General features: G+C 47.8%; 1 protein-coding gene across 1 annotated transcript in view; it reads left to right on the plus strand.

Moving 5' to 3' along the window:
- The first annotated feature begins 2764 nt into the window (after positions 1-2764).
- The window catches only part of LOC141145666 (uncharacterized), an 80073-nt gene continuing 58588 nt past the window's right edge, over positions 2765-24249 (plus strand). Inside the window, exons 1-2 of the mRNA XM_073632511.1 lie at positions 2765-3028; positions 20459-20638. Coding sequence (XP_073488612.1) covers positions 3007-3028; positions 20459-20638 — 202 coding nt within the window. The 5' untranslated portion in view covers positions 2765-3006. The remainder of the gene's footprint in view (positions 3029-20458; positions 20639-24249) is intronic.

Consider the following 24249-nt stretch of genomic DNA (forward strand, 5'->3'; position numbering starts at 1 on the left):
GTTTATACTAAAAAAATGTATTTTAAAAATCTTTCACACTTTGGCTGGCGTATCAATGGCCCCCCTACCCGCAAAGTACTCGACATACTTCTGTCTGGGCACTTTGGGGGGCAAGCCAGGACGTCCAGCTTCAAGAGCCGTCAAGGTAGTTGGATTTTGAACGCTAGCCTCAGTCCCAACTGAGGCCACATAGTTTGTAGCATTTTCCTTAGGAAATTGTGAAGAATGCAGCATGCAAGGACAATATGATTCAGTTTATATTCCGCCATACGGATCGCTGTCAGAAATAGGCGGAACTGGCTGGCCATTATTCCAAATGCATTCTCCATGACTCTTCTGGCTCTGGCCAGCCGATAATTAAAAACCCTCTGCTCCGGGGTGAGGGTCCTCATGGGGAACGGCCACATCAGATGGTCACCTAGCCCAAAGGCTTCATCAGTGACGAACACAAACGGGAGACCAGCCACGTTGTCTTCCAGAGGTGGCATGCCCAAGCCGCCATTCTGGAGACGTCAGAAGAACTCCGTGTGGGCGATGACTCTACCATCCGACATCCGGCCATTCTTCCCCACGTCCGCATACAGGAACTCCTATGTCGCAGACTCCACCGCCAACATCACTATACTATTAAACTCCTTATAATTATAATAGTATGACCACGAGTTGGGGGGTGAGACGATGTGGACATGCTTCCCATCTATTGCCTCTCCACAGATGGGAAAGTCCCAATGCTGGGCAAACTGGGAAGACACACTCTGCCATTCCTGTGGGTTTGAAGGAAACTGTGGAGTCAAACAAGAAAAAAAAATAGTACGTTTGCAGATAACATGCAAGCAGATTAGACACAAACATTCTTGGCCAACATCAGTATAACATTTATTTTAAGGCATAAGGCCAACTTATCAGATTCTTCATCCCCTCTGATGGCCCATTGTAGAAATTTTAGGGGGGGGGGGGTTTTGGACAGGTAACCCTCTCCACTTCATTGGGAGATGAATGCATACATAATGTGTGTTACTTTGGCCAGCCCCTCCTTACTTACACTATTGGCAGCCCACTGGACAGGTAAGAAGTGTCATATTCCAAAAATATGAATACACACTGTACAAATTGAAGCACATTTTTACATTCTGCAATTACCTATCAAGATAATAGGAGAACAAAACTTTAAACAGTACCATTTGAAAGTATTCAGGCAGGCCCTTGTACTACATGCTTTGCTAAATTCATCCATAAATATGACCACAAAAGAGGTGGGTATAGTGTGTATGGGTTTGGCAAAGTCAGCAGATAGAGTATTGGTATCGGCTGACTTAGCGATTAGGAGGGAGAAAGGGTTCCAAATGAGTCCCCCCCCCCAAAAAAAAAAGCCTTTGGCACTATGCCTGAATTTAATGACAAAAATAACATTTGGACACATTTTAGGTGGTGTTTGGGGTAAAGCACTACTATGGAGCTGACAAAATACATTGTTAAGTGACTAGGCTAGGTGTGTATGGGCCTAGGATAGCATGCTGGGGAGGTTAGTGAAGGCAAATATGCATGAAGGACAAAATAGGAGCATTAAAAGCTTCCAGCATGCATGAGGATAAAGAGGACATTCACAGCATATTACAATCATGGTATTTATGGAATGATGAAATAAATACAATAGATTAACATCACATTCTATCTATTTAATGTTTGCTAAAGGAGGAAACTTACCTTAATATAGTCCTTCTGCATGACCTGAATGATGGCAGAACAGATCTCTGGAATAATGATTCCCAGAGCCTGGGGGGAGATGCCTGTCGAGAACTTGATGTCCTGGAGCCTTCTCCCCGTCGCCAAGTACCCCAAGGTGGCAACAAGCCTCTGCTCGGGAGTGATGGCTTGCTGCATGCAGGTGTCCTGCTTCGTAATATAAGGGGACAGCAAAGCCAACAGACGGTGAAAAACAAGGTCCGTCATCCAGAGATAATTCCTGAAATCATCAGGATTATTCTCCTGGATCTCCCGCAACAAAGGCATGTGCGAGAATTGGTCACGCTGGAGCAAACAATTCTTCGCCCATGAACTCCTCCTCGCCCTGTTCATGGACTGGACTTGGGTTAAATCAAGAACTCCAACACCAAGCCCCTGCACAGCACGAACTCTACGATGAGTACGTAACCGCAACATGGCTTCAAAACGGTCGGCTGGTCACAACGAACTAACAGAACGCACTGAAAATCAGAAAGAACCTGAGAAGAATGAGCTGAAAATCGGAAACGAGCAGACAAGAACGCACTTGTAAAACAGATACAAACTGATAAAAAGAATGCACTGAAAGACAGCAACGAACTGACAACACGCACTGAAGAACAGATACGAACCCACAACTGAAGAGCAGTAACGAACTGAAAAGCACGAGGCTGAAAAGCAGCAAATCGTCTCTCCCCAAACTTCTACTAACACGAGATAAACACGAGATTAGCAGAAGGAGCCCAAAGGGTGACGCACTGGCTATTGAACTTCCCTTTTATAGTGCCGTCGTACGTGCTGTACATCACCGCGTTGTTGACGTTCGGAATTTCCGACAACATTTGTGTGACCGTGTGTATGCAAGACAAGTTTGAGCCAACATCTGTCAAATAAAAATCCAAATTTTTGTTGTCGGAACGTGCGATGGTGTGTACAGGACATAAGACTGGGATGTCATTAAAGTTCATGTGTGTGTAAAAGCCGGTATATATAAATGTATGTATATATACAGTGTATATAACAATTTTCTATCTATACCCCAAGCACCGGCAAAATTTATTTGCCTGGAGCCGCCCTGAGTCAATCATCAAATCATTAATCTGATAGCGATCGCAGTGTTTGTATTGTACTCTTTGTATTCAGTATTTGTAGAGAGAGGAGCCTATTCTTTATATAAATATGGAATTTTCCGCCGATACTCAGAGAAGAGGAAAGTGAAAGAGGGTGAGGAGTATATAAGAGAGGAGCCAGAAATCTGGAGGAAGCAAACACAACGCAGAGACCATGGCTGGTGCTCCAGGGACGGGTATGACTACATATTGTTATAATGGGGGAATTGTAGGGGGAAATTATGGGGGATTCATGGCCGGTGAAGACGTCTCTGGATTATATACAAAATAACAGAGCGGTGATGAGTCTTTATTAGTTACATTAGTCCAACTGCTGGTTGGAAGCTAAACAGTGGGGACCTTGAGTGGAGAGTGTGAACAACTCTTGCTTTTTGACTGCTGGTGATTGCTGGGTTGCATTTTTAGGTTCTTTTTGGGGCTTTTCCTTGTAGCTTTTTAACACCTTTTTCTGACACTTTTTAAACAGATTTTTTTTCCTTTGCTTCCTTCAGCCTACTAATTAAGGGGAGTGGTTGATTGGTCACAAGTGCCTGAGGCCTATATAACCTTTTCCTGTCGCATCATGGCAGCATACACGTTGGGTTGTGACTCCGCCTCCACAACCTGATAGGACCACATAGCTATAAATTAGAGAGTAGACACCTGCCCCAGTATTCTCTTATTTTTCCTCACCTGTCAGGACGCACGGATCAGCACCCCCTTACCGCTTCGCCCCAGCCAGGTTCTAAGCCTCTCCTGGATGGAAGTCCTTCTTGTACAGCCTCTAAACGAGCTAAATGGAAGGAGCCCCACTCTGGTGATCTCAGGGGCATACTCTCATCTCATTCAGCTGTCTGACCACAAATATAAGCCTTAAACAGGCTTCAAGTGCAGCAGCCCACAAAAGCCTTAAACAGGCTTGCTGGAGGAATGGCCAGGAAAACTTCATTGTGGCCTCATGAAATAAGCCTTAAACAGGCTTAGTTGTGTGCAGCGGTCTCCCCCCCCTCTTTCCCCCTCTCCTACCAGTACCTCTGCCCGTCTGCTGGGCTCTGTGGTTCTCCAGATCTGCTGTCAGGAGCGCCGAGCGTTCTCGGCGTCCTCGCGCATGCGCGGTGCGTCGTTTGGGCACCGCTGGGCTGCTTTCCAGCTTCCAAGATGGCGCCGGGTGTCCCGCGGCGCTACTGCGCATGCGCGAGCGTCCGACGCTGATGGCGGCGGATTTAAAAACCCAGCAGTAGCTGTATTTGCTGCTGCTGGTTGTCTATGCATGACAGATTGTTTGTTTGGACTCCAAAGCGCTCTACAAAGGTAAGTGGCCTTCCTTTACACTGCCTTTAAGTCAGGATTCCTGCTCCCCCTGAAGTCTCCTCTGCATAGCGCTGTTTATTCTTTCTCCCTGCAGGTTTCCAGTCCGCTTTCTCTCCATGGAGACCGCTGCCCCAGCAGATCACCGTCAGCCTATTAGGTAAGGGGGGGAAAGAAAAATGTAAGTATTGAAGATTGAAAAAGAGAGCACTACTAACGCTGCCTAAATTGGTCAGCCCTACCAGGTCTTCAAGAACGTCTGCCTCAAGACAAAGAGAGTCCTCACGCAGGAGAAGTCGCTCCAGACACAGAAGGAGCCGTTCCTATCACAGAAGAAGCCGCTCGAGAGGAAGCCGCAGAAGAAGCCGCTCCCGGTCGCGCTCTAGACACGGCCGATCCCGCCACAGAAGATCGCCCTCACGCAGGCATCGTTCCCCCGCACGCCACTCCCGTCCTGCCGGGAACGCATGCTGGGTTTGCGGCGCAGCGGCTCTTCCGGGAAAACTGGTCTGTCAAACATGCCGGGAAGAGGCCACAAGAGAGTGAATCTTGGAGGTCGGAGATTCAGCTGGGGCTGTAGCCCCCCAGGCCTCGGTATCAGATGTGGATTTCTCCACTTCTACCTCTCCAGCCCGGGCTAGCACATCGAAGGAGCAAGACTCCCTGTCTGATAAAGAGGGTCTGGAGGTATCGGCCGGATTCGACTTGTCTGGTAGAGCCGTTTATAAAATCGGTTAAGGAGGCGATAGGATGGGAGGAACCCCAGGAAGCCCAACCGAAACAGAGGAAGTATTTTCCTCAGCTCAGAAAGGATCCAGAATCCTTCCCGTTCATTGATGAACTTGAGGACCTGATCAAGGAAGAATGGCAGAGGCCAGAAAAGAAGTCTAGTCTGAATAACAGGCTACTGAAACTATACCCACTCAAGGAGCCTAAGGTGAACCCTCTGGTGTCCCCTCCGGTAGTGGATGCATCCCTGATGCGCCTAGCCAGGCATGTTACCCTCCCGTTAGAAGACTCGGTAACGTTTAGAGATGTCCTCGACAGAAAGATCGACACGGATCTCAAGCGGGCTTACCTGTCGGCTGGAGGCGCCTGCAGGCCTGCAATAGCACTTGCTGCAGTAGGAAGAGCCATCTCGAGCTGGTCCACAAGCGCGGAAAAGCTTGTATCAGAGGGGGCAGACCAAGAAACAATAGTAAAGGCGTTGCAAGAATTAAGCCTGGCGGGCGACTTTGTGGCTGAAGCTTCAGTCGACACCATCAGGTCTGCATCTAAATCTATGCTGGCCTCAGTAACAGCCAGAAGAGCATTATGGCTGAAGCCCTGGACGGCGGATCCAGCTTCCAAATCCAACTGGTGTCGTATTCCGTTTGATGGTGAGCACCTCTTCGGAACAAAATTAGACACAGCCATCTCCAAAGTAACCGGCGGAAAGTCCGGGCTCATCCCCTCAGACAGGAGGCCCAAGCAACAGAGACCTCCTCCCTTTAAGCGGAACCTCCCAGAGAGGTATAGGGACGCGAGAGCATACAGACCAGGCAAGGAGTATCGAAGGAGCTGGAAGAATCCTCAAACCTCCTTTATGAAGTTTCAGAAGCCTAAGGCACCTGCTTCCAGTGACCAGAAGCCCTTTTGAAGGTGCGCCCGTCCGACCAGCGGTAGTGGGAGCAAGACTCTCCAGTTTCAAGCTGGTCTGGGCGGAAACCATAAGGGATACCTGGACCCTGGCCACTGTCACCTTTGGCCACAGGTGGTCCTTCAAAAACCGGCCCCCAGGGGATCAGTTCTATCCAACCCGTATTCCCCCATCTCGGGAAAAAAGGTTGTCGTTACTGAACTACATCCAAGATCTTCTCCAAAAACGAGCAATAGTAGAGGTTCCACTGGCACAACGAGGCAGGGGATTCTACTCTCCATTATTTCTCGTCAAGAAGAAGTCAGGGGACTTTCGTCCGGTTCTAGACCTAAAGAACCTCAACAGGTCCATCAGAGTGGAGTCATTCAAGATGGAGAGCTTGCAGTCTATCCTACAGGCCATAAATCTGGGGGACTGGATGCTCTCCATAGATCTCCAGGATGCCTACCTGCATATTCCGATCCACGGGGCATTCCAGAAATTCCTGCGATTCTCGGTGGGTCAAGGACACTTCCAGTTTCGAAGCCTTCCCTTTGGCATCTCAACAGCCCCCAGAACATTTACGAAGGTGTTACTACCAGCAATAGCCTTTTTGAGGGAGAAAGGTCTAAGGGTCCACCATTACCTGGACGACATCCTCCTCCTCTCAAGCAGCCAGGAATCACTCGTCCAACATCGCGAGATCCTGGTTTCCACCCTAATGAGTTTAGGATGGATAATCAATTGGCAGAAAAGCAACACCCAACCTACCCAAAGGATGGTCTTCCTGGGAGCCGAACTGGACACCCGAGCAAACACAGTGGAATTGCCAAGGGAGAAATTGTCCCTACTCATTCAGAAAGTGAAAGAGGCTATCCCAGCGTCATGTCTACCGGCCAGAGCATACCTCAGCCTCCTAGGTTCCCTATCAGCAACCATTCCAATGGTCAGATGGGCGCAATGGAATACCAGACCCCTACAAGCCTCCTTCCTGCGCCAGTGGGACGGATGGTCCATGTCCCAATTGATTCGCATCCCAGAGGAAGCCAGGCTATCTTTACGGTGGTGGACCCACCCCGACAACCTCAGCAGGAGCAAGCAGATAGTCATCCTCCACCAGGAGGTAGTAACTTCAGACGCCAGTCTGGAAGGATGGGGCGCACACTACCTACACTATGCAGCCCAGGGCCGCTGGCCCTTCAAGACCAAGGATGTAGTATCGAACGTCCTAGAGATGAAGGCAGCCTTCCAAGCCCTCTTGGCATTCAGCTCACTCCTGAGAGGGAAGCAAGTCCTCATTCAAATGGACAACCGAGTGGCGGTAGCCTACATCAACAGGCAGGGGGGTACCAAGAGCATCTCCATGATGCGGGAAGTCGGCCCGGTGATGCAATGGGCTCAACTGAACCTGTGGGACCTGAAGGCGACCTATATTCCGGGGTTCAGAACTTACTGGCGGACTCTCTCAGCAGAACATTCGTTTCTAAGCCCACAGGCCTTTGCCCTCATATGCCAGACATGGGGTCATCCAGACATAGACCTCGCAGCAACACCAGAGAACAAGAAGTGTCAGAGGTTTCTGTCGAGGAATCCCTTCCCCACAGCGGAGGGTACGGATTGTCTCCAGCACGCCTGGAACTTTCGCCTAGGCTACATTTTTCCACCAACCCCACTGATAGCCAAGTTCCTTCTGAGGCTCAAACACTCAACAGCTCTAGTACTGGCTGTGATTCCCTTTTGGCCACGGAGGCCTTGGTTCACCACCCTCCTGCAACTGAGCACAGCGGATCCACTTCCACTCCCGGTAACAACGGATCTACTAACCCAGGGCCAGCTACTACATCCGAATCCAGAGAGATTGCACCTAGCGGCCTGGAGACTGAAAGGTCTAGGTTCCTAGATCAAGGATGTTCTCAGAAGGTAGTCGATACCCTGCTTCAAGCCAGGAAATCCTCCACGAATAGCACCTATGAGAGAATCTGGGAAAGATTCTCTTCCTTTGCTCAGGAACAAGGTTGGGACCCGTCTTCCCCATCAGCAGTACAAGTGCTTGAGTTCCTTCACTCAGGTCTAGACAAAGGCCTTAGGTCTAACACCCTGAAAGTCCAAGTCTCTGCCATCTCTGCCTTGACAGGGGTCAGGTGGGCACTTAACCCTCTGGTGGTGCAATTTCAAAAAGCCTGCCTGAAGCTAAGACCGCCCAGGAAACCTTCATTTCCAACATGGGACCTATCGACTGTCCTAGAGGTTTTATCCGGAGAACCATTCTTCCCACTTGAGGATACCTCCCTCTGGGACCTGACTCTAAAGGTATCATTCCTAATTGCCATCACATCAGCGAAGAGGGTCTCAGAAATGCAAGCCTTGCTGATCAAAGAACCGTATCTGATGGTTTACCCAGACAGACTAACCCTGAAGCCTTCAGACAGGTTTATCCCAAAGGTCTCCTCTGGGTTCCACTTTAACCAGGAGATTGACCTCCCGGCTTTGATCACGGATCAGGGCGTCCCTCATCCCCTGGATGTCAAGGGCAACATTCTCCATTACCTTTCGGTAACCAAGCCATTCAGGAAATGCGAGAACCTTTTAGTCATCCCACATGGGTTCAGGAAGGGCCAGGCAGCTTCTGCCCGTACCATCGCCTCATGGCTCGTGAAAGCTATCAAGAAGGCCTACTCCTTAAGCACCTTGCAGATTCCGGGAGATCTAAGAGCGCATTCCACCAGGGCAATGGCTACTTCATGGGCAGCTTACTGTAAAGTTTCAGCGGAAACCATTTGTAGAGCGGCCACTTGGTCTTCGAGGAACACCTTCATTTCTCATTATAGAATAGACGCTGCACGCTTAGCAGCAGTTGAGTTTGGGAGGGCCGTTATACAGGCCAATTCTTCTGTTTCTTGTCAATAAATTTTGATTTTGCATTCCCACCCAGTTTGGCGAGTTACTCCCCAACGTGTATGCTGCCATGATGCGACAGGAAAACGGAAAATTGTATACTCACCTTTCCGTAATTTTCCTTTCCTGTCGCATCTTCATGGCAGCATACAATCACCCACCCTCTAAGGTGACATGTGTATATATTTACAGAGAATACTGGGGCAGGTGTCTACTCTCTAATTTATAGCTATGTGGTCCTATCAGGTTGTGGAGGCGGAGTCACAACCCAACGTGTATGCTGCCATGAAGATGCGACAGGAAAGGAAAATTACGGAAAGGTGAGTATACAATTTTCCGTTGTGTAGAACTCATTGGGGGTTATTTACGAAAGGCAAATCCAATTTGCACTGAGAAGCACTTTGAAGTGCAGTCGCACTAAAACTAATGCCGCGTACACACGGTCGGACTTTACGGCAGACTTTGCCCGGCAGACTTTTCAATGTACTTTACAACGGACTTTCTGAATGAACGGACTTGCCTACACACAAACCACCAAAGTCTGTCAAATTCGTAGGTGATGATGTACGACCGGACTAAAACAAGGAAGTTCATAGCCAGTAGCCAATAGCTGCCCTAGCGTGGCTTTTTGTCCGTCAAACTAGCATACAGACGAGCGGACTTTTCGACCGGACTCGATTTCGACGGATTAATTTAAAACATGTTTCAAATCTAAGTCCGTCCAACTTTTGAGAAAACAAAGTCCGCTGGAGCCCACACACGATCGAATTGTCTGACGAAATCCAGTCCGCCGGGCAAAGTCTGCCGTAAAGTCCGCTCGTGTGTACGCGGCATAAGGTGTAGATCTGAAATGAGCGGAAGCTCTACCGAGCTTGAGTACCTGTGTATTGTCTCGTTGAGTACCTGTGTATTGTCTTGTTGGGTACCTGTCTATTGTCTTGTTGAGTACCTGTGTATTGTCTTGTTGAGTACCTGTGTATTGTCTTGTTGAGTACCTGTGTATTGTCTTGTTGAGTACCTGTGTATTGTCTTGTTGGGTACCTGTGTATTGTCTCGTTGAGTACCCGTGTATTGTCCTGTTGAGTACCTGTGTATTGTCTCATTGAGTACCTGTGTATTGTCTTTTTGAGTACCTGTCTATTGTCTTGTTGGGTACCTGTGTAATGTCTTGTTGAGTACCTGAGTATTGTCTTGTTGGGTACCTGTGTATTGTCTTGTTGAGTACCTGTGTATTGTCTTGTTGGGTACCTGTGTATTGTCTTGTTGAGTACCTGTGTATTGTCTTGTTGAGTACCTGTCTATTGTCTTGTTGAGTACCTGTGTATTGTCTCATTGAGTACCTGTGTATTGTCTTGTTGAGTACCTGTGTATTGTCTTGTTGAGTACCTGTGTATTGTCTTGTTGAGTACCTGTCTATTGTCTTGTTGAGTACCTGTGTATTGTCTCATTGAGTACCTGTGTATTGTCTTGTTGAGTACCTGTGTATTGTCTTGTTGAGTACCTGTGTATTGTCTCATTGAGTACCTGTCTATTGTCTTGTTGAGTACCTGTGTATTGTCTCATTGAGTACCTGTGTATTGTCTTTTTGAGTACCTGTCTATTGTCTTGTTGGGTACCTGTGTATTGTCTTGTTGAGTACCTGTGTATTGTCTTGTTGGGTACCTGTGTATTGTCTTGTTGAGTACCTGTGTATTGTCTTGTTGAGTACCTGTGTATTGTCTTGTTGAGTACCTGTCTATTGTCTTGTTGAGTACCTGTGTATTGTCTTTTTGAGTACCTGTGTATTGTCTTGTTGAGTACCTGAGTATTGTCTTGTTGAGTACCTGTGTATTGTCTTGTTGGGTACCTGTGTATTGTCTTGTTGGGTACCTGTCTATTGTCTTGTTGAGTACCTGTGCATTGTCTTGTTGGGTACCTGTGTATTGTCTTGTTGAGTACCTGTGTATTGTCTCGTTGAGTACCTGTGTATTGTCTTGTTGAGTACCTGCGGGTGTGGAGAGGCGACTCGTTGTACATCTTGCTGCATGTATGCGTTCCTTGATCATCCGATCGAGGGCGAATACTGCTGTGCAAAATGTAAGCACATTGTTTCCCTGGAAGCCCAGGTTCTGAATCTGGGGAAGCAACTGTCAGCACTGAGAAGTCCCCCCATACTAAAGGAGATCCAGGAACGTACACGGCAGGTGCCGGCAGGGGCCATCACAAAGGCGGGTGGAGACAAAGAGGTGCAGGCACTAGGAAAGAGTAGATGGGTGACAGTCAGGAAGGGTAGAGGGGGAAGTGCCAGGGAGGCCGATCCAGGACTGGAGCATCCCAATAAGTACGCTCCATTGAGTGACATTGGTGAAACCAGTCAGGGATCAGCACTGCTGGAGCTGAGGGACTCTCCTAGCTGCCCTGGAAGAACTCCTCCAGTGAGAGTGGGGGGGCAGCGAAGGGAAAGGAAAGACAGATTCTGGTGGTAGGAGACTCAGTTCTTAGAAGGACAGAGAGGGCAATCTGTAACAAAGACCTGAAGCGCCGAACAGTATGTTGTTTACCGGGCGCTCGGGTTCGCCACATCACGGATCTGGTGGACAGATTACTGGGAGGGGCTGGGTAAGACCCGGCTGTCATGGTGCACGTTGGCACCAATGACAAAGTCACAGGCAGATGGAGTGTCCTAAAGAACGATTTTAGGGACTTAGGAGCTAAATTGAGGAAAAGGACCTCCAAGGTAGTATTCTCAGGAATACTACCGGTACATCGAGCCACATCAGAAAGGCAGAGGGAGATTAGGGAAGTAAACAAGTGGCTGAAGAGCTGGTGTAGTAAGGAGGGGTTTGGGTTCCTGGAGGACTGGGCCGACTTCTCAGTCGATGACCAGTACTATCGAAGGAACGGACTGCACCTAAATGAGGAGGGTGCAGATCGGCTGAGATTGAAGATGGCCAATAAGTTAGAGGGGTTTTTAAACGAGGCGATGGGGGGGAGGGTCCAGAGGTAGAGATAGTCAGCGCAGAACATATTCAAGAGTAGGGATGAGCTTCGTGTTCGAGTCGAACCCATGTTCGACTCGAACATCGGCTGTTCGCCCGTTCGCCGAATTGCGAACGATATGGGCCGTTCGCGCCAAATTCGTGTGGCGCGTCACGGCCCATAATTCACTGCGGCATTGCAGTGCATTGCTTGCTGATGATTGGCCAAGCATGCACTATGACCAATCACAGCGCCGCCTGAACAGAGAGCTATAATTGGCCAAAGCCAAGGAGGCTTTGGCCAATTATGGCTCAGGGGATTTAGTACACGCCCCACACTATATAAGGCCGCTGCACGGCGGCCCTGTGTAGTGTGTGTTCCGGCGTTCATTGAGAGAGAGAGAGAGACAGACAGTGTCATTTGATTTGAGTTAGATAGATTAGGCAGAACAGTCAGTCAGTTAGCTGCACTTAAAGTGTATTGTGTATATATATGCATCCCAGGTGTTGCATATATATATATACACTGTATTCAGTTTAGCTAGATCCGTTCCTGTTATCTTCTAGACTATTTACATTTAGTGCAGTGCGTCCTGCTCACAGTGTTCAGCTAGATCCGTTCCTGTTATCTTCCTACTGACAGGCAGGCTTGTCTTGTTACAGTATATAAAGCTACCTGAAGAAAATTACTGGTGTTCTATCCCAGCTTAGTGCAGCTACAGGCCATTAGTATGTCTGGAAGGCCAAGAAGGAGAGGCAGACAGTCACAAGCCAATAAGAGAGGGCAAGCAGGCTCTGTGTCTAGTGCTGGTCGTGGAGACGGTGCATCCTCATCAGCACGTGACCATGGGACACGCTGGGCCTTTTTTTCGGCAGCTGGCCGTGTTGAGCCGCAACATGCGGAAGACTTGGTCGAGTGGATGACCAAGCCGTCCTCATCCTCCTCATCCTCTCTCACCCATGCCCAGGGTGCTTTGTCTGGCAAAGCAGCGGCCTCTTCCCTCAGCTCAATGTCATCAGTGACTCCTTCCCTAGCTCCACCATGTCCTCATGAGGATTCCCTCGAACTGTTTGACCACAGTGTTGGGTACATGCTCCAGGAGGATGCCCAGCGTTTGGAAGGCTCTGATGATGATACTGAGCTCGATGAAGGCAGTAACATGAGCACGGACAGAGGGGGTGCCCAAGAAGGACAGCAATCTGGCAGTCATGCTCCCCCTGCTGCAGCATACTGCCAGGTTTGCTCCAGTGATGAGGAGGGAGGGGATGATGAGGTCACTGACTCAACGTGGGTGCCTGATAGGAGAGAGGAGGAGGAGGAGGAGGAGGAGGCGGCACATCACCAACGAGGCAGGATGTCCTCCAGGGGCCAGCCTAAGGGCAGCACATTGACTGCATCACACCCCAAAGCTCCACATGTGCAGGGCGCTGCAGTCTCTGCGCGTTATTCAAAAAGTTCTTTGGTGTGGGCCTTTTTTGAGACGAGTGCATCAGATCGCACCGCTGCTATTTGCAACATATGTCTCAAGCGTATCTCACATGGCCAAAACATCTCCCGCTTGGGTACCACATGCTTGACCAGACATATGTTGACCTGCCATGCAGTTCGTTGGCAAGCGTATCTAAAAGACCCACACCAAAGAACAAAGAGGATCTCTCCTTGCTCCTCATCAGCTGAGATTTCCAACCCCACTAGACCTCCAGTCCTCTCTGAGACCTGCAGTGAGAGGAATGAAGGTGTAGAATTAGGTGTGTCACAGCCAAGTACTTGTGGGCAATCTGCTTTTGGTACACCGACGTCAGATTGTACCAGGCAAATTTCCCTGCCCCAGCTGCTGCACCGCCGAAAGAAGTTTGCTCCCAGCCATCCACATGCCCAGCGGTTGAATGCTAGCTTGGCAAAATTGCTAGCACTTCAACTGCTGCCTTTTCAGTTGGTAGACTCTGCCCACTTCCGTGAGTTTGTGGAATATGCGGTTCCTCAGTGGCAGGTACCCAAATGCCACTTTTTCTCACGGAAGGCGATTCCGGCTCTCTACCGGCATGTGGAAGGCAATGTCCATGCCTCGCTGGACAGGGCGGTCAGCGGTAAGGTGCATATTACCGCTGACTCATGGTCCAGCAGGCATGGACAGGGTCGTTACCTAAGTTTCACGGCACATTGGGTGACTCTGCTGGCAGCTGGGAAGGATGCAGGACAAGGTGCAGTAGTGTTGGAGGTTGTTCCGCCACCACGCCTCCAAAATGCTGATTGTGACACACCTCTCTCCTCCACCCCCTCCTCTTCTTCTTCCTCCATGGCCTCTTCCTCGGAATCAGCGGTGCTCCGTAGTCGTTCAAGGGGCTACGCAAGTACGCAGGCCAAAAAATGCCATGCGGTGCTTGAGCTGGTGTGCTTGGGGGACAGGAGCCACACTGGGGCAGAGGTTCTGTCAGCTCTGCAGGGGCAGGTTCAGAGGTGGTTGACGCCACGCCAACTTAAGGCAGGAATGGTGGTTTGCGACAATGGCACCAACCTCCTCTCTGCCCTCCGACAGGGACAAATGACCCATGTGCCCTGTTTGGCTCACGTCCTTAACTTGGTGGTGCAGCGGTTCTTGGGCAGGTACCCGGGCTTACAGGATGTCCTGAGGCAGGCCAGGAAAGTCTGTGTGCATTTCCGCCGGTCATATAATGCCAGTGCTCGGCTGACGGACCTCCAAAAGGAGTTTAACCTGCCCAAGAACCGCCTAATCTGTGACATGCCCACCAGGTGGAACTCAACGTTGGCCATGCTGCAGCGGCTGCACACGCAGCAGAGGGCCATCAATGAGTACCTGTGCGACTATGGCACCAGGACAGGGTCAGGGGAGCTTGGTTTTTTTTCACCACGCCAGTGGGCCATGATCAGGGATGCATGCACTGTCCTGTCACCATTCGAGGAGGCCACGAGGATGGTGAGCAGTGACAGTGCATGCATCAGTGACACTGTCCCCCTTGTCCACCTGTTGGAGCACACGCTGCGTGGAATAATGGACAGGGCACTTGAGGCAGAACAGAGGCAGGAAGAGGAGGACTTCCTTAGCTCTCAAGGCCCCCTTTATCCAGACAGTGTTCCTGCGTGCCCGCCGATCACACAGGAAGAGGACGAGGAGGAGGAGGAGGAGGAGGAAGATTGTGTCAGTATGGAGGTGGAGCCTGGCACTCAGCATCAGCAGCAGTCTTTAAGGGATCAGTCCCAAGAAACACATGGACTTGTACGTGGCTGGGAGGAGGTGGCTGCGGACGTTGTCGTCCTTAGTGACCCAGAGGACTCCGGACCGAATGCCTCAGCAAACCTACGCTGCATGGCCTCCCTGATCCTGCAAAGCCTGCGTAAGGATCCTCGTATTCGTGGTATCAAGGAGAAGGACCAATACTGGCTGGCAACCCTCCTTGATCCACGTTACAAGGGTAAGGTTGCGGACCTTATCTTGCCATCGCAGAGGGAGCAGAGGATGAAACATCTTCGGGAGGCCTTGCAGAAAGGTCTGTGCAATGCGTTCCCAGAGACTGGGAGGTTACAAACTCCTGTTTCTGGACAACGTGTTGCTGAGGCTTCGGTCAGTCAAAGAAGGAGCGGTGGAGAAGGTGGCCGTCTGACCGATGCGTTCAGACAATTTTTTGGTCCGCAGCGCCAAGGTATGATCGGTTCCAGCAACCATCGCCAGCGTCTGTTTTACATGGTGCAGGAATACCTAGGGGCAAGATCAGACTTGGACACCTTTCCCACCGAAAATCCTCTGGGTTACTGGGTCTTGAGGATGGATCACTGGCCAGAGCTTGCACAGTATGCAATTGAGCTACTGGCCTGTCCTGCATCCAGCGTTCTTTCGGAACGCACATTCAGTGCTGCTGGAGGCGTGGTAACCGATCACAGGGTGCGTCTGTCCACCGACTCGGTCGATCGGCTGACCTTCATAAAAATGAATCAGTCTTGGATCACCACCAGCTACCAAGCACCTGATGCTGATGTAACCGAATAATTTTTTTTGAAATCTCAAATCCCTTCAAAGACTGCCTATGCTGATGCTGAGTGACTATCCCTGAGTAATTATCCTCTTCCTCCTCAATCATCACGCTGATAGCTTGTAAGAACATTTTTGGTTCTGGGCGCCACCACCAGTGCCTAAGGCACAATTTTTCAGCCCCTGTTTAACAGGGGCGTGTTAATTACAATTTTTGATGTAATACTTTGCAGCAGGGCTCGTTCCTGCATTCCAACTAGAGTGTCTGTGAGGGGTTGCAGTGTTGTGGCACCAGCACCAGTGCCTAAGGCCCAATTTTTCTGCCCCTGTCTAACAGGGGCGTGTAATTACAATTTTTGATGCAATACTTTGCAGCAGGGCTCGTTCCTGCGTTCCAACTAGAGTGTCTGTGAGGGGTTGCAGTGTTGTGGCACCAGCACCAGTGCCTAAGGCCCAATTTTTCTGCCCCTGTCTAACAGGGGCGTGTAATTACAATTTTTGATGCAATACTTTACAGCAGGGCTCGTTCCTGCGTTCCAACTAGAGTGTCTGTAAGGGGTTGCAGTGTTGTGGCACCAGCACCAGTGCCTAAGGCCTAATTTTTCAGCTCCTGTTCAACAGGGGCATGTAATTACAATTCTTGATCTAATATTTCACAGCAGGGCCCTGTGAGGGCTTACAGTGTTGTGGCCACAGCAACACCTAAGGCCCAAATTTCTGCTGAGTATATAGGGCAGGACCCTACTTTCAAACATCTAACTTACAAACGACTCCTACTTGCAAACGGAAGGAGACAACAGGAAGTGAGATGAAATCTACCCCTAGGAAGGGAAATTCTCTCCTGTAAGAGTTAATATGGGAAAACAATTTCTCCTTTCCACTGATGCTTTCCAATCCTTGTTCCACAAAAAACCCAAATTTTCAAAAAACATTTTTCATTGGGACAAAAAGTGAGGTGAAATCTTCTGAAGAGGAGGAAAGACAGCAAAACAAATGTCACAGGGGTGATAACCCTTCCCTATGTTTTCCAAAAAGCTTAAAAAAGATTTTTTGGCTGGAGCTAAACGCTTTAAAAATGTACCCGTTCAAAATTACAAAGAGATTCTACTTAACAACAAACCTACAGTCCCTGTCTTGTTTGCACCGCCTGTATACTGCTGTTCAGAGTATATAGGGCCTTTCCTTATTTTAATTTGGGTGCGGGGTTCCCCTTAATATCCATACAAGACCCAAAGGGCCTGGTAATGGACTGGGGGGTACCCATGCCGTTTGTCTCACTGATTTTCATCCATATTGCCATGACCCGACATGACATTAAACCCGCAAGCAGTTTTAAATGAGATTTTTTCCTTTAAAAATGACATTTGGTGCAGGGACTGTTCTAAACACGGGAAACACGCGTCACTTTACAGGCATACTATAGACACCCCCCAGGTACGATATTTAAAGGAATATTTCACTTTTTTTTTTTTTACTTTAAGCATCATTAAAATCACTGCTCCCGAAAAAACGGCCGTTTTTAAAAGTTTTTTTTGCATTGATACATGTCCCCTGGGGTAGGACCCGGGTCCCCAAAACCTTTTTAGGACAATACCATGCAAATTAGCCTTTAAAAGAGCACTTTTGATTTCGAACGTTCGAGTCCCATAGACGTCAATGGGGTTCTAACGTTCGTGCGAACTTTCGGTCTGTTCGCAGGTTCTGGTGCGAACCGAACCGGGGGGTGTTCGGCTCATCCCTATTCAAGAGGGTAGTATTGGGGGCATTAGTTGTAGGTTGACCAAAGCACATAAACCCAAGGTAAGTATAGTAGCAGGTCCTAGCTGCAATCTCGGAACACCCAATAAGAGGACAGTATGCAACCGGTCTAAACTATGTGGCATGTTCACCAATGCCAGGAGCCTGGCGGACAAGATGTCTGAACTAGAGATACTGTTGTACAAGGAGGATTTGGATTTTGTAGGAATTTCAGAGACCTGGTTCAACAGCTCTCATGATTGGCTGGCAAGCATTCAAGGGTATACCCTTTAATGCAAGGATAGAGAGGGTAAAAAGGGGGAGGGGTATGCCTATATATCAAGAATAATGTACAAGTGAATGTGAGAGATGACATCACTGAGGGAGCTAGGGAGGTGGAATCCTTATGGGTAGAGCTCCAAAGGCATGAAGCTAAGGGGAAAATAATACTGGGAGTATGCTATAGGCCCCCTAACCTGAGGGAGGAAGTGGAGACGGATCTCCTATCACAATTTGGATTAGCAGCAAGGATGGAAATTATAATGGGGGATTTTAACTATCCAGACATAGACTGGGCGGAGGGAACCGCGCATTCATTTAAGGCTCGCCAGTTCCTAAATGTCTTGCAGGGCAATTTTATGGGTCAGATGGTAGATGCACCAACTAGAAATAAAGCATTACTGGATCTACTGATTACCAACAATACAGACCTGATCACGGATGTGGAAATAGGGGGCAATTTAGGTAACAGCGATCACAGGTCAATTGGCTTCAGTATAAATCACACAAATAGGAAACATAAGGGGAATACAAAGACACTGAATTTCAAAATTCCAAATTTCAAAAGCCAACTTCCCTAAACTACAAACCTTGCTAGAAGGCATAAATTGGGATAAAATCTTAGAAACAAAGAACATGGAGGAGAGATGGGTTTGCTTTAAGAACATATTAAATAAGGGCATTAGCCAATGCATTCCATTGGGTAATAAATTTAAAAGAGCGAACAAAAGTCCTGGATGGCTTAACTCCAGTGTAAAAATGCATATAAAAAGCAAAGGAGAAGGCCTTCAAAAAATACAAGATTGAGGGATCATCCTCAGCATTCAGACTTTATAAAGAATGCAACAAGAAATGTAAGGGTGCAATAAGGACAGCTAAGATAGAACATGAAAGACATAGCGGAGCAGAGCAAAAAAAATCCCAGGAAATTCTTTATGTATGTAAACAGTAACAAAGGGAGGACAGACCATATTGGCCCCATAAAGAATAAGGAAGGACATCTGGTTACAAATGATGGGGAGATGGCGAAGGTATTGAATTTATTCTTCTCCTCAGTCTTTACGAGGGAATCGGGGGGCTTCAGTAAACAAAACTGCAGTGTTTATCCTCATGACACAACACAGGAAGCACCTCCATGGTTAACAGAGGACAGAATTAAAATTATACCTGGGTAACTTAACATTAATAAATCACCGGGACCAGATGGCTTGCATCCGAGGGTACTTAGGGAACTCAGTCAAGTGATTGCCAGACCGTTGTTCCTAATTTTTACTGACAGTCTACTGACTGGAATGGTACCAGCTGATTGGAGAAAAGCCAATGTAGCACCAATATTTAAAAAGGGCCCAAAATACATCCCTGGGAATTACAGACTAGTTAGCCTAACATCAATAGTATGTAAACTCTTGGAGGGGATGATAAGGGACTATATACAGGATTTTAGTAATAAGAATGGTATCATTAGCAGTAATCAGCATGGATTCATGAAGAATCGTTCTTGCCAAACCAATCTACTAACCTTCTATGAGGAGGTGAGTTGCCATCTAGATAAAGGAAGGCCCGTAGACGTGGTGTATCTGGATTTTGCAAAAGCATTTGACACAGTTCCCCATAAACGTTTACTGTACAAAATAAGGTGCGTTGGCATGGACCATAGGGTGAGTACATGGATTGAAAACTGGCTACAAGGGCGAGTTCAGAGGGTGGTGATAAATGGAGAGTACTGGGAATGGTCAGGGGTGGGTAGTGGGGTCCCCCAGGGTTCTGTGCTGGGACCAATCCTATTTAATTTGTTCATAAACGACCTGGAGGATGGGATAAACAGTTCAATCTCTGTATTTACAGACGATACTAAGCTAAGCAGGGCAATAACTTCTCCGCAGGATATGGAAACCTTGCAAGAAGATGTGAACAAATGAATGGGGTGGACGACTACATGGCAAATGAGGTTCAATGTAGAAAAATGTAAAATAATGCATTTGGGTGGTAAAAATATGAATGCAATCTATAGACTGGGGGGAGAACCTCTGGGGGGATCTAGGATAGAAAAGGACCTGGGGGTCCTAGTAGATGATAGGCTCAGCAATGGCATGCAATGCCAAGTTGCTGCTAACAAGGCAAACAGAATATTGGCATTAAAAAGGGGATCAACTCCAGAGATAAAACGATAATTCTCCCGCTCTACAAGACTCTGGTCCGGCCGCACCTGGAGTATGCTGTCCAGTTCTGGGCACCAGTCCTCAGGAAGGATGTACTGGAAATGGAGCGAGTACAAAGAAGGGCAACAAAGCTAATAAAGGGTCTGGAGGATATTAGTTATGAGGAAAGGTTGCGAGCACTGAAACTATTAGATAAGCACCTGAACGACCGCAACATACAGGGATATACAATCTAATACTAACATATAATTTGCACACATAGGTTGGACTTGATGGACTTGTGTCTTTTTTCGACCTCACCTACTATGTAATTATGTAACATTGTTGGTGGGAAGACGGGTTTTCTCTTTATTTGGATCCAATTTGTAACATTTTATATCCTCAGTAATAAGACTTTTTTTATCATTGAAATTACACTGCGCTATTGGCATGGCATTTTTAAGGCACAGCATTCATTTTACTGTTAAATAATTTAGTTACCATGTAAGAATAAATATATAAAGTCTATATAAAGTTTATATTGGTGGCTCCTGGCGAAGAGGATAATGTCCAAGAAACGCGTTGAGCCATAAAGACTATTATATGCGAACACACTATAGTATTAATGATGACCTATTTTTATATTTTTGCATTTTATTATGATGTATCTATGTTGTGCAATAAGAGTATATATTGGTGTTCTTTTTAGGATGGGAGGAGATGTACGGCAGAAGCGAGGAGGAGGAGAAGACACAGGATGCCCGCCACTGCCTGATGCCCACCAATGCCCACCAAAGACTGAAGCCTTATGCCCACCGGTGCTCACCGCTGCTTAAAGCCAGATACCCGCCACTGTCCACCGATACCCGATGCCCATCACCTAGCTGGGGTAAGTGCTGCAGGACCGATCGGCAGACAGCGCGTGGGGGCTGTTGCACAGCAGAGCCCCCTTGGTCTGCCATCTCTCTTCCCCTTCCTTTACCTCCCTACTCCCTTTTCCCACTCCAAGCCTTCCACCCCCCTTAACAAGAGAGGGAGGGAAGAAGAAAAGGAAAAAAAGGTGGAGATGATTTCCTACCTTCTCCCTCCCACCCCCCTCCCTCCCCTCTCCCCCCCCCCCCCACTTCCATCCCCCCTTCCCCCTCTCAGTCTCCTCTTTTTTATATCGCATCTACTAAAATGCCATACTTCCCAGAGCTGCCGTACCTAAACACATCAATGGTCAACAGGTACCTGATATTTTGTTGATGAGGTAAAATTGGTCCATTGCGACCATGTTTTACGGAAGCAGAGCTTCTTGCTGATTTAGCGATGCCGTAAGTTCCTCCATTCTCATGATTTCATTTACTGCTCTGATCCATTGACCTATAGTGGGGGAGGGGGATTTCCAATGTGTTGACACACAGGCCCTAGCCATATTTAAAAGATGTCTCACCACTGATTACTGATATTTACTTTTAGAAAGAGAGCTAAGATATAATAGACAGGCTGCTGGATTCTGATCAAGTGCTAGGCCAGTAAGATCCTTAATTATGATACATATATTTTGCCAGTAGGGGCATTTTTCGTGGCATTTTCAGAATATAATGTAATTATTTTACCAAAAAAAAAAATTCAAGTACCCTTTTCCTAATTGATATCCAGCTGTCACATGATCCAGCTCTCTCCCAGCCTGTCTGCAGGGAAACGTCAGCAGGAGGAGCTTCTAGTCCTCTGCTGCTGGTCACATGTTAAAAAAATCAGCCTTTGGAATACAGAGTAAAAATGAATCATTAATATCAATAAACCATTTTAAATTGTCATACAAATTTTATATTTGAAAACAAATCTTTTATTATTTTTTGGCAATAACATGGGGTGGGTGGATTTCTGCCAGTCACAGGTTGTGTCACACCCCCTCCAGCCTGTGTCTTAGAATAAAAGGGAGGTGAAGCCTCCATCAATCTACATTTAAAATCCCGCCCCCCATTGTCAAGAATATGCCAAGTTGGCTCCATCACTTCAAACATCATATAATACTGGATATTCTGTACAAAATTTAACATCCTCTGGCGGAGTATAAATGCCCCTGCAAACCATTTAGCAGAATGCAGGGAAAACTGCTGTCTTGTTGCTGATCCAAACATTGCACAACAGCCTCTGCACGTGTTGGTGGAGGAAGAGGAAAGGAAGGGGGCTGTCATTGTGTATACGTCCACATGTGTGACTCTATAGTCACATGGGCTGCTCAGATGTGATAGGGAGGAAATGCTCAGAATAGAAACTCACTGAAAACTGAGCTGCCACCACTGCACTGCAAAATTCTCAACTGCATTGGTGACATGGACAAGAGGGGGAGATAGAGAGCATGTCAGAAACCATGAATCAGACTGAGACAGAAGTACAGTAAAATCACACTTGTTTAATAATAATAAAAAAGGTATGCAGAGTAAACGTAGTCAAAACATAGCCAGAGTTCAGGAACCAGAACGCATAGTCAGACAAGCCAAAACGTCAGGGAGCCAGAGATGAGCGTAGTAGAACAGCAAGCAGGATCTAGAGCCAGAAGGAATGTCAGCCAAGCAAGTCTTTAACAGGAACACAAGAGAGCATCTCTAGAGATGTGACCAAGGCGAAGGCAGAGATCATCTGGACTGACGGCTTAAGTAGGCAGGACTGACGAGCAGGATATCATCAATAGGGGAGTCACTGTGGAGAGATAGGTGAGCTGAGCGGCCAGCTTTGAGAAGGAAGGGCTGAGCCCAGCCCTGACAGTACCCCCTCCTCAATGACCCCTCCCCCTCGGAGGACCACCAGCCTTGAGGGGAAACCGTCTATGGAAATCGCGGAGGAGGAGACCCAAGAGTGTTCCTCAAGGCCGTGCACTTCCCAATGCATCAGGTACTGTATGCGCCCACGGAACCTACAGGAGTCAACAATGGACTGTACTTCATACTCCTCATGGTTATCAACCTGTACGGGGTGAGGATGAGGCACCGAGGTGGTAAAGCGGCTGCAGACCAAAGGTTTTTTTAAGGAGACATGAAATACATTTGAGATATGCATATTAGAAGGAAGGTCTAATGCGTAAGCCACTGGGTTAATCCTGCGAAGAATACAGAAAGGCCCAATAAACCGTGGTGCAAACTTCAGAGAGGGAACACGAAGTCGGAGGTTGTAAGATGACAGCCAAACCCTGTCCCCAACCTGGTAGGAAGGTGCAGGCAGGCGCCTGTGGTCAGCATGGAGTCTGTACCTATCATTAGCATGTCGCAAAGCCTCCTGGACTTGTGCCCAAGTGAAGCAAAGACCACAGAGATGCTCCTCTAATGCAGGAATACTCTGCGGAACAGACGAGTCAACATGGAAGGTTGGAAACCATAATTCGCCATAAATGGGGACAATCAGGAAGCAGAATTCTGGGCACTATTGTGAGAATCTCCGCCCACAGTAAGAGGTCTGACCAGTTGTTATGATGGTTAGAAATATAGCAGCGTAGGACTTGCTCCAAGGACTGATTGGCTCGTTCTGAGGCCCCATTAGACTGCGGTGATACGCAGAGGCGAAAGCAAGCTGAATTCCCAACTGTGCACAAAAGGCTCACCAGAACCGGGACACAAACTGACTACCCCTGTCTGACACAATCACCTTGGGTAGCCCATGTAAGCGAAAGATCTCCCGAGCAAAAATCAAAGCCAGTTCCTTAGAACTGGGCAACTTCTTAAGTGGAATACAATGGGACATTTTCGAGAAACAGTCAACCGCAATAAGGATAACTGTGTTGCCCTGGGAGTTGGGTAACTCCACAATGAAATCCATAGACAGGTGGGGCCAGGGCCTCTCTCCATTGGGTATGGGTTGTAGGAGGTCCACTGGAAGGTGTCGTGGAGTCTTACTCTGAGAACACACAGAACAGGCAGCTACGAAAGCGGTTACATCAGCACATAGACTAGGCCACCAGAATTGTTGGAAAATGACCCAAAAGAGTTGATTAGTTAATTCCTCCAAGGGTGGCCAGCAGCATTGGGAGAATGGTAAGTCTGGAGCACGGCAGTACGGAGACACTCTGGAACAAAGCAGCGGTCACAAGGTTTCTCAGGAGGAGCATGGACCTGAGTAGCAAGAATTTTGTCACCCAACGGAGAAGTGGTGCGAACCGTAGCCAGAATACGATCAGGAGGAATCACAGGAACCATCTTGGAAGTGGAGCAAAATTGTCATGACAAAGCGTCTGCCTTTACATTTCATATTAGGTTACATAGTGTTGTAATATGTTGGCCAATTTATAATGTATAATATTGGCCAATGTATAATATTGTATTGGAGTATGGGTTGAGCAGAAATTGTCCAAGCCAACTCAATTTTAAGATAACAGTTGAAGATCCTTTGATGTGCTAGTCTCATGCAAGTCTACCTAGGGGTGTGAGGTATGGGCTGTTAACCTAATTGAACATTTCAAAGGGTACATTGTTTAAAGGACCATAGAAGAAATATTTATTGATGGTAATTAGACCTGAGGGG

This window comes from Aquarana catesbeiana, linkage group LG05, assembly GCF_042186555.1.
Source record: "Aquarana catesbeiana isolate 2022-GZ linkage group LG05, ASM4218655v1, whole genome shotgun sequence".
In the NCBI taxonomy this organism is placed as follows: domain Eukaryota; kingdom Metazoa; phylum Chordata; class Amphibia; order Anura; family Ranidae; genus Aquarana; species Aquarana catesbeiana.